The sequence below is a fragment of the Drosophila guanche genome, unplaced genomic scaffold (assembly GCF_900245975.1).
Source record: "Drosophila guanche unplaced genomic scaffold, DGUA_6, whole genome shotgun sequence".
NCBI lineage: Eukaryota > Metazoa > Arthropoda > Insecta > Diptera > Drosophilidae > Drosophila > Drosophila guanche.
The window spans coordinates 4,812,558-4,825,145 of NW_022995745.1; the positions used below are offsets into that span (position 1 = coordinate 4,812,558).

The window sequence follows — 12,588 nt, forward strand, 5'->3', positions numbered from 1 at the left end:
CTGGGTGGGGGAGGGGACGACGCTCGGTGCGCACCAGGAGAGAGGTGTCGCGGGTATTTCCTTATAGGGTTTGATGAGACTTTTCCCCGTTTTCCCCCTTTTTGTTGTTCACTGAGTGTAGGCGTGGGGGAGGGAATTCGTCGTATGGCATCGGTAAAAGATTGTTGTGATTAGTGTGATTCGAGGTTTGAGGTAAGCAACTGTGGGAATTAGTTGGCAGTGCTTATTCCACCTATATTTAGAAGTGTGGATACCAAGTGGAACATATGTGGATCGTTATCGAATTGGTTGTGGGTTTCTAGCAAAAATATTGATTATACACTATGGAACATTGTGGATTGCATGTGGAACCTGTGTGGATCCTATTCAGAACTCCTCGATTACATTTGATAGATATTTCGGATATTTTAATTGCTGCGCTCCAGGAAGTTCCTAGCGGAAGGCTGCAAAGAGAGAGGCAAGACAAGGCATCGATTAGGGTTTGGTTTGGCAAGGGAGAGTGCACGGACCTACCAGATGTATTCTGTGTTTGCTCGTCAAAGATAGAGAGAGAGACAACACTGATTCGGGGAACTATTTGGAGACTATTTGGCACAACACTAACAGGCCACGTGGGCATTGCTTGGCAACTGCATGCCCCTGGCTGATCTAGAGGCAGAGCCGGATGCCAATGAAGATTAGGGCTTCGGCTTCGATGAAGCCTGGTTCGATTCATCCGAAGATGGTGGAGTCAAGGCAGCCCGACGGTTGCGATTGCTCCTCAAGTCGTAAGGAAACGCCTGTGGGGGAGGCACTAGTACATCCTCGGGGGCTTCTGAAAGTTAAGCGTTTGGACACTGCAGTAGGGGAGAAGCCATCGAGGACTTACCTTTGCCAGCGGAGGATCCACTCGACTTTCCAGCGTCACCCTTCTCCTGATTTTCGTCGTCAGAGTTGCGTGGCTCTGATGGGTTACATTTATTATTTATTTACTGGGCCCACCAATGGATGCACTTACCCGAGTGAATAGTGGCAGTCACAACAATGGAGTTTCTCTTGCTTTTTGGCTTCTTGAAGAGATTCTTCTTGGAAGTTTGCTCCTCGATGGAGCTGGAAGAGCTGTATTCTGCGGACCATACAAAGTGGTTAAAAGTTGCCACGAACTTTGAATATTTTTCACTAACCTTCGCCACTATCGAATGCTGGGCCGCCAGCATTTTGGCGGTTCTTGCGATTGCCACCGTGGTCACGACGCGAGGCCTTGGCCCGGTGCAGCTCGAGGTACTCCATACCGAACTCGCACTCAGTGTCAAAGGTCCTGTCGAGGCTTCACAATCGTGAAGCTCACGTGGAGCTTCACGCGAAGCTTTTCATTTGGCGCTGGCAGCCATTAGAGCAAAAATATGCACGTCAGCGATCGCCTCGGGGGATGCTGACGCTGTCGCTGTCGCTCTGAAATGCTGCCTCTGGGCACCTGTTGATCTTATGCAAATACCAAATAGTTCCACGCTTAACAATACGATCCCCTGACAAAGTACACAACACCAGCGATCTGCAGCACACAGTTTTCAGTCTTTGATAAGCCAGCTCGAGCTCGCCTTGCATTTGGACTCGTTTATTGTTCTTCTTGTTGGCCGTTGCACCTCGCTCTCTATCTTCCACCCAAAAAAAATGCTCTTGTTTGAACTTTATCAGGCTGGGCTTGCGTGCATTTGCGGGGGAGTTGTGTTCCATTGGTGTTCCAGCGGTTTGTTTGGTGTGTGCATGTGTATCTGGGCAACGATAAGATACGGCCGGCCATTCCGGCAATGAAAACGAAAACAAAAACGAATCTCATTCTTTTTCTTTTTCTTTTCCTTTTCTTGGTTTCTGTTTCTGTTTTTGTTCTTGTTTTCTGAGGGTTCAGCTAGAGATTCAGTTTCATCAGCAGGCCACAGCATGCCAAAGCCATGAGGCTAATTTTCTAGGAATAATTCTGTGATTTGAGTGCTGCGGCTACAAGTAGTTGCCCCAAAGGGAAGTTGTCCCCACACAAATAGTAAATAATCGCATTTAACATTCGGAATCACAGAATTCTATTGTTTGCACACCGATAAGGCCTCCCCACACACACCCAGCACTCGGAATATTTCACTTCTATCGCTTTGACATGTGACTTTGGGTACAGTTACGAGAGTCAATAAGATTAGCATCATCCTCATCATCTTAGCCAGCTTGTCCATCATATACATTTTTGGAACTATGAGCAGTGCGATGTGTGCCCACAATGCTGTCACTTAAACAGGTCTCTGGCTGTGCCCATAAAGTGGGGTTTGCTAAGGTAAAGACAAGCTGCAAAATGGTTATGGCTAAGGTTCGTTTGCCGTCTTTGCCATCATCGATATCGTTGAATGTCATCCATATTATCCCTCTATTGCAGGCTTTATTCCATGGTCATATCTTCATATGGCTAGGAATTGTTATTGGGGAACTGGCCAAAGCTTCTCAAGACAACGCTCCCTGTTCCTAGCATTCACATATTTATGTTTGAGTAGATACAGCCATATCTATGGCCAGTGGCAACGTCTTGCTGTTCATCATCAACATCATGATTGTCGCCATAGTCGTCGTGCCCAGCTCATTATTTTTATGAGTCTTTGTGCTGCTGGTCCCTGGGTATTCTCTGGCTGCTCGTTTCTCGTTTCTCGTTGCTTCCCTTCACCTTCTGGCAACTTGCTTCTATCTGGCATTGCAAAGTGATCTGAATCTATTGACTGAACTCCCAGAGCGACAGAGGGAGAGATACACACACATGCATGTGTAGAGGGTGAGAGACGTACACCTGAGAACCGAGCAACAGCAACAAGCGACTGGATTGTTATAATTTTTATGATACTCGTACTTTTTGCTGCTGCCGCATTTCTGGCTAACTATTTATGCCACCAGCGAGATCATAAATATATGTGCATGTGCCTGTGGCTGTGTGTGTTTGTGTTTGTGTGTGTGTGTGTGTGTTTTTTATTGTTATTCATGCATAATGCCAAAAAAGATAAATAACAAATACATTTCTTACTATGTTCTTTGAGCCATCTTCTCTCTCTCTCACTCCCTGTGGGTATTTCTTGCTCTCTTTTTCTCTTTTTCTCTGGCTCTTTGTTTCTGTTTCATTCTGTGGTAATTATTAATAAATGCCGCCACTGCCGCCTACCCCCCCGTCATTCCCTGCTCTCTAATAATATTCACGCTTCGCTTGGCATTGAAGAAAACTTAAGAGCAAAACCAAGAGCAAGACCAGGGGATTGGAACTGGCGACGGAGCTGGAAGACGTTCGGAGAGACCGGAGTCTATAGCTGCGGACTGGGCCGTGCCCTTAGCGTTCCAACAACCAAACAGCCAAACAGCCAAACTACCGACAACCAATTGTCTTTTGGCATATTTTCAAGTTGAACGCTCGGCAAGTTTTTTGTTGTTGTTTTGTATTCCATTCTACCATTCCGAGAGATTTTCTAGTGCGATTAAGCGAAAAACGAAACGGTCTCATACAAAATATTCCCCTATCTCTATCTCTATCTCTATCCCTCTCTCTATCTATCTTTTGCTGGCATGTGTGTTGGTATGAGGAGAAAATGGTGGCTGTTGTAGCTTGGGATCGGCAGGCAAATTGCAGCTTTGTGTCTTGGCCAAGTTCAATGGCAAAAGTGTGAAATTCAATGCCATTTCATGTGGAACATGAAGCACTTTTGCTCACTAATATTTCCAGATATCATGATAAGAAGTTTAGAAATCTTTGTGGTGCTCAAAGAACCTTAAAACTCCTTTAAGATCCATTAAATTTGTGGCATAATTTAGCTGCGGAAGCCATGTGTAGCCCCAAGCCCAAATCGGAGAAAAATCAGCGTTTATTTATTCAAACACATCCTGACATCCCGCTGTCAACTTTTTTGCAATATTCCCATAACCCATTCAGAGCCATTGACTCGCTCATTCATTCACTCATTCATTCGTTCCACACATACATATGTATGTGAGACGGGTCGAACCCTCGATTGGCATCGCCCTCGCACTCACCCACTGCCATTGCCATCAGAGAACTGCTTTGCATATTGACATCATCATTTTGGCAGAGACGACAAACTGTCAAACAAAACAATTGCTGTCAAATTTACTACAATGAGCGTACGGTACGCTGAAAGCCAGCGGAGCCAACACACACAAAAAGAATGGAGCTGTCAAAGTTTTTATGGCTGGGCCAAGAAGCAATTTCAACATATCAATAAATTTTTGACAATACCCAAAGACACACCGAATCGCACAGGACAGAAACGAAACGAACCGAACCGAAGCGAACCGAAAAGGAAAGAAATACCAGGGAACACCTTTTCAATAAATTTGCTACAACTGTCAGCGAAACAATGTCATTGTCACGACGCCCTCTCCAACTCCAACTCCAACTCCAATTCCAACTTCAGTTCCCAATTCCGAGTTGAACCTTGCCTCACCCTTTGCCCACTCGGCATTGACTGTCGCGAAGGAAGCGACCTATAAACCTGTCACAGGACCCGGGGAATAGGGATCTCTTGGTGGGGGTACAACAATGACAACGACGACATTATTGTCGCTAAACAAACGATCAAATGGCAATTTAAAAGTTTTTATTTAACACTAAATCACCCACACCACGAGCAGCATTTTTCCAGTGGCATCGCCACCACCAATGAGCCCAGCCACCCGCCACTCGCCACCCGCCACCCGCCACCTGACATTCGCTTTCTTTTTCAATTTCGAACCCTTTCGAAAAGCAACCTTCTTCGCCTCACGACAGCCACCAAACCATTCTCAACCCTTGCGCGATTTTCAATAACTTCTCTCTAGTGAAAGCAGCGAACAAAAGGCGCAAAACTTTACCGACTTAAATTATGGGCTTGTTCTTGCCACTGCGCTCCCTCTGCCACCCACAGCTGCCTCTTCATTTTTTTCCTATATATTCGTTTTTTTTACTTCTCAACTTGGGTTGTCTTCTTCGCTGTGTGTTTTTTTTGCTTGTTGGTTGCCCGCCAAACCCATCGACTGCCTGACTTTTGACTCCCCATGGAATTTAACGCTGTTGTTTTGTTGTTCTGTCGTTGCATGCATGAAGACATTTTTGACATAGGCAGGCGCATGCCAAGGCTGTCGGGGGAGAGGGAGAGGCGAAGAGAGTGCTGAGGATATGGCTAAGAACTGCTACGAATATTGGTATTGGCAGCCGAGCAGCAGTGCTTTAAGTGGAAAACAAAGCCTTAAGGGTTTTCATTGCAGAGAAAAACAGTTTGTGATCCAAGCAGGGACTCTCAACAGGTTCTTTGGCATCATCATTGCGGAAAGTTTTAACCTTTAACACAAGTCTTTGAACCCATGAAAAAACTCTTCCATAAACTCATCAATACTTGACAATTTATGTAGCTCCAAAAACTAAATGCGAGCTGAGCTGAGCCGAAAGGTTCAGCAATAAATGAGCGCCTACTTCCAGGGCTGTCTCGATGCCTGGCGCTGGCCGCGCTCCTCCTGGCGCTTGTTGAAGAAGGCAATGGTCAGGTGGCGATTGGCCGGTGTGAGCGTCGTCTTGGAGTTCTGGTTGGCTGTGGGACTGGGGCGCAGGCAGGCAAAGCTGCCCAGGCTGCTGTCCACGCTCACCAGCCGCGAGCGACGGCGACGAATGTGTGGGGACGACTTGGAGCTCGGACGAGACTTGCGGGCAGTCGCCTGCCCTGGATTCTGCTGCTGTTTGGCACGGCGACCACGCTGGCCACCGGACTTGAGGCGCTCCGGCTCATCGATGGCCTCCTCGCGCTTCAGATCACGGGTTAGGCGCGCCTGCAGGCGATTGTTGCGCGACTTGGACTTGTTCAGGGACTTGGCCTTGGGCGCTGCTGGAACGATGACAGTCGGCGGCTCCTGCTTGTTCTTCGGCCCAACATTGAAGTGGACCTTGGGCTTGCTCTGGCGCGACTTCTTCCTGGCCATTGACTTGTGCAGGGAGCTGCGACTGCGCAAGGACAGCGGCTTGCAGGTAACCTTTGCAGTCGGTTGGCTGGCGGTGGCTCCGGCCCCGTCCTGGAACTGAAACGGCGTGTACCAGGGGAAGGCCACACTTCGGATCTGCTTGGCCACATGCGAGTCGATCTTGCTCTGGCCGTGGATGGCCATCTCCCCGCTGGTATCCAGAGGCGTCTTCTTCTCCACCACAAGGCCACCGGCCATGCGATCTGCACGCTTCGTGGTGCTGCGCTGCACCAGCCAGGGCTTCGCGTAGAGTCGCTGCAGCAGGGGTATCTTCGAGCCGACCTTTGACATTGCTTTGACCTTCTTCGGTGGCTGCTTGGGCGGCGCCACAGTTTCGGCATTTTGCTTGTTGCGCGCTTTTGCTGCTGAGACCGAACGCGGATGTTGGGAGGCTCCGACTGGCAGCTGGCTCTTCTTCGCAGGTGCTGCTGCTGCTGCTGCTGTGGGCTCGCTGTGGCTGTTGATTCGCTGCAACGAGTTCCTCCATTTGGGTGGCGTCTTGGACTTGGCTTTGACTTTAGGCAGGGACTGAGGCTGAGGCTGAGGCTTAGCCTGAGTCTGACTCTTAGCCACGAGTATCCCCTTGAGGGCGCGGTGTTTCTTGGGGGGACGCTTAGAGACCTGCAGTAGGATGTCCTTGCGGTCCGACGGCAAATGCGAATCATCGATAATGACACCGTTCAGGCTGCGACTGCCCTCATCGTCCAGCTGAAAGATGGTCGTGGGGCTCTCGAACCGCTTCAGCCGGGAGGAGCCCATCGTGCGGGGAGGCTGCTTCTTCGAAGGCATCAATTTTTTGGTCCTCAGCTTGCCCACACCCGAGATAGGCGCACCAGTTGCCTGGCCGCCTGTGGGTCTGTACTGCAGCATCTTCGTCTTAGGATTCGGTTTCTGGGGTCTCTCAGTGTTGGACTTGTGCTTGACCAGATCGTCAAAGGCCTCCTTGGACTGGGCAATGAGCTCGGCGAAATTGATGTGATCCGGCCGGGCATAGTACATGTGTCCGTTGAAGTCGGATACCTCACCCAGGCCGTGTCGCTCGGCAATCACCTGGGCCACCACGCGCTTCAGGGTCGCTCGATTCAGCTGCTCCAGATGGTTGGCCACATTCTTGGCCAGTGCCTTGAGGGCACCGCCCGTGCCGCCGATTTGCGGTGAGCTCCACACAGCCTTCTCCATGGGCAGCGGCGGACCGGCCATGCAGAGGTCCTGCTCTGAGTATTCATTTTCCACTTTTGCCAAAGCTTTCTGTTCTGTCTGTCGATGCCGTTTACCCGAGAGTGAATAGATGGGCATTTTCTTGGACTTTACCAAATGTTTTGCACAATTTTTCTTCATTTTCGGAACATTTGTGTGTTAATTTGTGTAGGAATTCAAAGTGGAATGAGACTACAGTGAAACGACAACTAACTTGAATGTCTTTAGAGTCAGTGCCTGCTTGGATAAGTTGTGTGTGTTTCCTGGGTGGAGGGATCGTTGATTGAACTGAGGACGTTGCGTCTTGAGGCAGCTGCCTACGCTCCGCTCCTTATACTCTGCAGCTGCAATCCCCAGTAGCCACGTGCTAAGGGGCCTTATCAATGGAAAACACCGTTCCCGCGAGGCAGGGCCATGCCCATGTACCTGCTGCACTGGAAAACCCTCAAACCCCCGACATAACCGCAGTGACTCGGACACTGACTCGGACTCTAGGGGGAAGATGAAAAATTATAAATGATTTCATTAAAGCGAGCAGAGCCGAGGGTCGACCTAGGTCAGGGTCGAAGACTGCTGTCTGGTGGTGCCTTTGGAGGTGCACCTGCAGCTCATTCCGTTTTCGAGGCACACCTTGGGCAGGTGAGCAGAGCAGAGCAGACCAGAGCAGAGAGAGGTTTCTCTCTCTCTCACTTAGGGGTGGGAAAAATGATTTACGCAATGAGCGAGACACAGTTTTGATGATCCGCTTCAGTAAAGTCGAATGCGGACTATCCAGCATAGAGGGGGAAACCAGGCACGGGCACCCTTCTGCAAAAGTTCGATATGGAAGGGCTCCTTCTCAGCATGCCAGCAGCAGCAGCACTCTTTCCCCATACACCCTGGCTCTCTGTCTCTCTGCCCCTCTCTGTCTCTGTGGCTCGTTTGGGCCACTTAACCGTAATTAGGGCTTTTCAATATTATTAATGATGATGGTCGCTTGCTGGCCTGGAAATGTGGGAAATGCATTGCGAATTGATGACGATGACTGCGATGACGACTACTACGACGACGGCAGGCAGACAGACAAAGGACTGGCGGACAGGCGTACGGACATGCGGACAATGAATGCAAAAAATGCAAACACGCAAACCGAAAGCGCAACAATTTTCGAACTGCAATTTTTGTGCCGCTCTGCTTCGCTCTATTTGACTTTTTCTGTTGTTGTTGCTGTTGTTGTTGTTGCTGCTGCTGTGTGTCGATGTGATGGTGGTGGTGGTGCTGGCAGTGGTGGTGGTTCCATTCCATCCATACGTTTTTAGCGTTATCAGTGCAAAATAATCTTTCAATCAGCCCTCGACGAGTACAAACAACGTCGTCGACATCGTCGCTCTCCTCTCTGTCGTATGCAAAGGCCCAACGAAGCGTAACGCCAATTGTTGCAGTTGCAGTTGCAGTTGCAGTTGCTGTTGTTGCTGTGTGGCAGGGGTGGACTGGTGGCACTTGAAGGGCTTGCAATTACACTGAACCCAGAACCTATCGAATGGCCCACAGTCCGTCAGTCCCAACTCCGATCCATTCCACATGCCAGAGACCACTTGTTGCAGAGTGCGTTGATTCACGCATAGGAAGCGACTCCCCACAGATGTAGGTGGTAGGTCATGAGTCAGAGGAGTTTCCCATCAGAAGCAGTGAAATTTCACTATTATAGCATTTTGTTAGCATTTAAATGGTGTTTTATTGTTGATCGGAGACTATCAAAATGTACGGCATAAAGGTTTATCCAAATAGACATCTCTTTAAGCAAAATTTTAAACCATAATCAAGGCAGCATCCAACACATGATCTCCTTAACTCTTTGGCATACGGAAGAGCACATTTCCTACGATTTGAAGGAAGTCCAAGAGGAATATCAGATGATTTTAATAGAATCAAACACGGAATTCACCTATTTGAGAAAATTAATTGACAAAATTGTAGGAGGAACAAACGTAAAGGTTTCCTTTGCTTGTCTTTTCCTAAGCTACTTAAAGATCAATAATAATTTCATTTACACTTTGTCTTTCTTTCTGTTGTGTCTGATTTTAAGTGCATATTTGTATAACAAAATAAAATGAATAAAAATAAAAATGAATTCCAACTGAATCTCTTTTGGACATTCTTGGACATTCTCTGAGTAAAAGAAGTCTTTGAGTTTGTCGCAAAGTTGCTGCTCCACTTTATAACAATTGGAATTTCGCATGAATATTATATGGCAAATGTAGAAAAAGTCTCCAAGCTGCGAGTGTGAGTTCTCCCCTTGGTTGGAGTGTAAATTAATTTTGTAGCACTAAAAAGACTTCCCTTGTTAGCGGCTCTTTCCTCTCAACTCACAGATTTGTACACACTATTGAGAGATATAGTACCTATATTATATAATCAATTGTGGTTCCCAGACAGACGCTTTAGCTGCTGCTGTTGCCCTATCTATGTATATCCGCAGCGCCTTCCCACTAGTCCCCACATACCGCGCACTTTCAACTCATTTCAATTTTGCCCTGACGTTCGCGAGCCAAAAACCAAAAGCAAAAGAAAGAAGGGTCAGGGTGCTGGCTGTGAGGGGAAGTGCAGCGGCTGTGAGTAGAAGAGGAAGCGGCCGAAACAAGCGGCTTGGGCCCGGGAATCATTTAAGCATTGCGGTGTGAAATTTCACACCGATTGCAATAAAAATTCAAGCGACCAACAATAAAACGCGAGTGAGAGAAAGGCCCGGCCCGGTCCGTACCCACTGAGACAGAGCCGAAACCCCCAGACAAAGTCGAGAGGGCCCAACATTGAAACAAAATCAATCAAACAGACGACGGGCTGCGCATGCGCGCACGCCGGATGTGGATGTGTTGGTAGCTGCCTGGCTGCCTGGCTGCCGCTGTGGTAGCCGCTGTTGCTGCTGCTCTTGCTCCGAGTAGCTGCGAGCAGGGAGAGGGGTGCCGTTTTCCGGGGATGGGGGCCATGTACTGGCGGCGTTAATGGTGTCACTAAGTACGCCGCAAACTGACGGGCAAACGGACGGACGGACGGACTTCTTTTGATGCCGCTGATCATCGAATGGAACCAATAAAAGTTGCCTTCCCATTGTCTTTATTTGCGCGGGTAGCACTGGGCACAGCCTGAACTCATACTCGTACTCATACTCGTATTCGTACCATTTCCATTTCCATTTCCCATTTCATTCAATTTGCATTTGTCGGCGCCGAATGTGTGGCCAGCGCCGAGTGCATGGTTGAATGGTCTTGCGGGTGCTGCTGATGAATGGGCACTGGGAGTACGAGTCCGAGTCCGAGTCCGAGTCGGGGGAGTGAACAAAAGAGTCAACCCATAGAGCCGAAACAATTCAATTGTCTGCCTGGTTGGGCATTCGGTGTTGGTTTTCTTGTTTCGCTGACTGTTTTTTGTTTTCTTGTTTTGTTTTTGCTGTTGGTTGCGGTACATTGCATCTCACACATCTCGCACATTAGCGATGCCAATGCCAACGATGATGATTGCATTGACGATGAATGGCAGTCGCTCGTTCGCCCTCTGTTCTAGCCCTCAAATGATGAATTAAGTGGCGAAACTAAAGTCCAATGGCAGTTGTGGTATTGTGGAGTGGAATTTTAATGGAATTTGTTTACCAATTCGTGAATATTTTCACTTGGATTCTGTGAATATTTATTTCGCTTTCCTTTCCATTTCCAAACGCGGTCGCTGCATCCATCCAACCTCTGCTCAAGTTCTACACATTGCTAATCATATATCATTCACTTATCTATAAACACACACACACGCAGATAAGTGTGTGTGTGTGTGTGTGTTTGTATTTCCGAGTAACCCTCACGCTCACTCCCCCTCATTGCTCTCTGAGTGGTCTGCTAATATGCGGGCGCGATCGGAACAACCGCAACCGAAGCAGCGACTCGCACCGAAGTCCGAATGTTAATTGCACTCCAAGGAGAGAGACAGAGAGAGGGAGAACAGAACATACTCGCGTATAAATATTTTTTCCAATGAAACATTTTTATGTTAATTCGAAAAATTGTTTTACAACCAATTAACTTAGCCAATGCACCAAAAAGATCAACGGACAAGATCGCAGGGCACCACTGAGAACGAACCACCGAATGGCAGGGCGAAGCAGAGGGTGAGGGTGAGGGTGAGGGTGAGGGCGCATGAGCCGTCGATCGCATGCCGCTTGGAATTTCATTATGCGACTGTCAGTTGATGGCCCAAACTAAGACTGCTACAGCTACTGCCAGCGGGCAGGCAGGTGCACCACTAGAGAGACAACTTCCTTATAGACAGCGATGGCATGGCATGGCATGGCATGGCATGGTGGTGGTGAATGTCTCGATGAATGTCCTGTTGCTGCGGGTCAGTGCTGCGCCTCGCTCTAAATCAATCAAGCGCATCCAACAGAACCCAGAAGAGAAATAAAAACACACAGACGACATGTAATGCGGCATGGGGGAGAGCCTCGACCAGGGGTTACCTGGTAGCATAAAACAGGGCACTTGTAGGGTAGGTCCACAATGCCCAGCAGCCCAATGGACTCCGCCCAACACTGGGTATCGGGTATGCAGACGGTAAACCCATTTCAATTAAAATGCCACTTGGGGTCGAGGATGCCGCGCGCGCTCTTCCTGCTACAGGTGCGAAACACAGGCCACGAACCACGAACCACGATGCACCCCGCACACCACTCAGCGAGTAACCTGACCTGCGGTTGTGTCATGTAATTAGGAACTTCCACGAGGGGTTATCGGGGGTTATCAATCGATCCAATCGATGGACAGACGGATGGATGGATGGATCGAACGCAGTTCAAATGCGGAATGAAGTCATTCCGGCAGCTGCTTCTGTTGCTCTTTCGTCTTGGCTCTTGGCTCTTGGCTCATGGGCTGTTCTTGTTTTGTTTTGTATATTTTTGGCCAAGTCATGACATCTCTAAGTGGCTGCTCGTGATATTCACAATGCGAAAGAAACTTTCCCAGGCCATCTATAACAGCAGCAGCAGCAGCAGCAGCAGCAGCAGTCTGCTGAAGCCAAGATCTTCATTAAGGCCCAGTGCAGAGCTATCTGGCAATGGCAATCAGCTGGCCAGATGCGCGCATCCAGAATTCACAGATGCAAAGAGATGCAAAGAGATGCTCCAAGATGCAGTCCAGGAACACTCGCGTGTCCTTTGACGCTCCATATCTATCTGATGGACGAGGACTGCTGTCTGTGTGCCGTGGCCAATCCCTGACTAATCTGAAGCGGAGCATCGCAGTCACGTTGCCAAGACCCTGGAGCCAGAGACAAGACCCAACCCAACCCAACCCAACCCAAAACTGAGCCCAACCGACCACGCACTCTCCTGCTCTCTTCTATGAATCTATGGCAACTGGGAATGGGGACTTA

At 48.8% G+C, this 12,588-nt stretch overlaps 1 protein-coding gene and 1 long non-coding RNA gene across 2 annotated transcripts; both read right to left on the reverse strand.

Moving 5' to 3' along the window:
* Window positions 1-874: 874 nt before the first annotated feature.
* On the reverse strand, window positions 875-1,261 carry LOC117581398. Its single transcript, XR_004573651.1, has 3 exons — window positions 1,164-1,261; window positions 998-1,105; window positions 875-943 (listed from the first exon to the last, which is right to left on the reverse strand). It is a non-coding gene; the product is annotated as an uncharacterized LOC117581398 (long non-coding RNA).
* A 4,108-nt stretch (window positions 1,262-5,369) lies between these two features.
* On the reverse strand, window positions 5,370-7,392 carry LOC117580794. Its single transcript, XM_034267489.1, has one exon. It carries the CDS (start codon window positions 7,336-7,338, stop codon window positions 5,458-5,460), a length of 1,881 nt encoding a protein of 626 aa, XP_034123380.1. The 5' UTR covers window positions 7,339-7,392; the 3' UTR covers window positions 5,370-5,457.
* Between the last annotated feature and the right edge of the window lie 5,196 nt (window positions 7,393-12,588).

Coding starts and splice junctions, on each gene's coding strand:
- LOC117580794 (XM_034267489.1), bottom strand. CDS start 7,338: ATGAAGAAAAATTGTGCAAAACATTTGGTAAAGTCCAAGAAAATGCCC.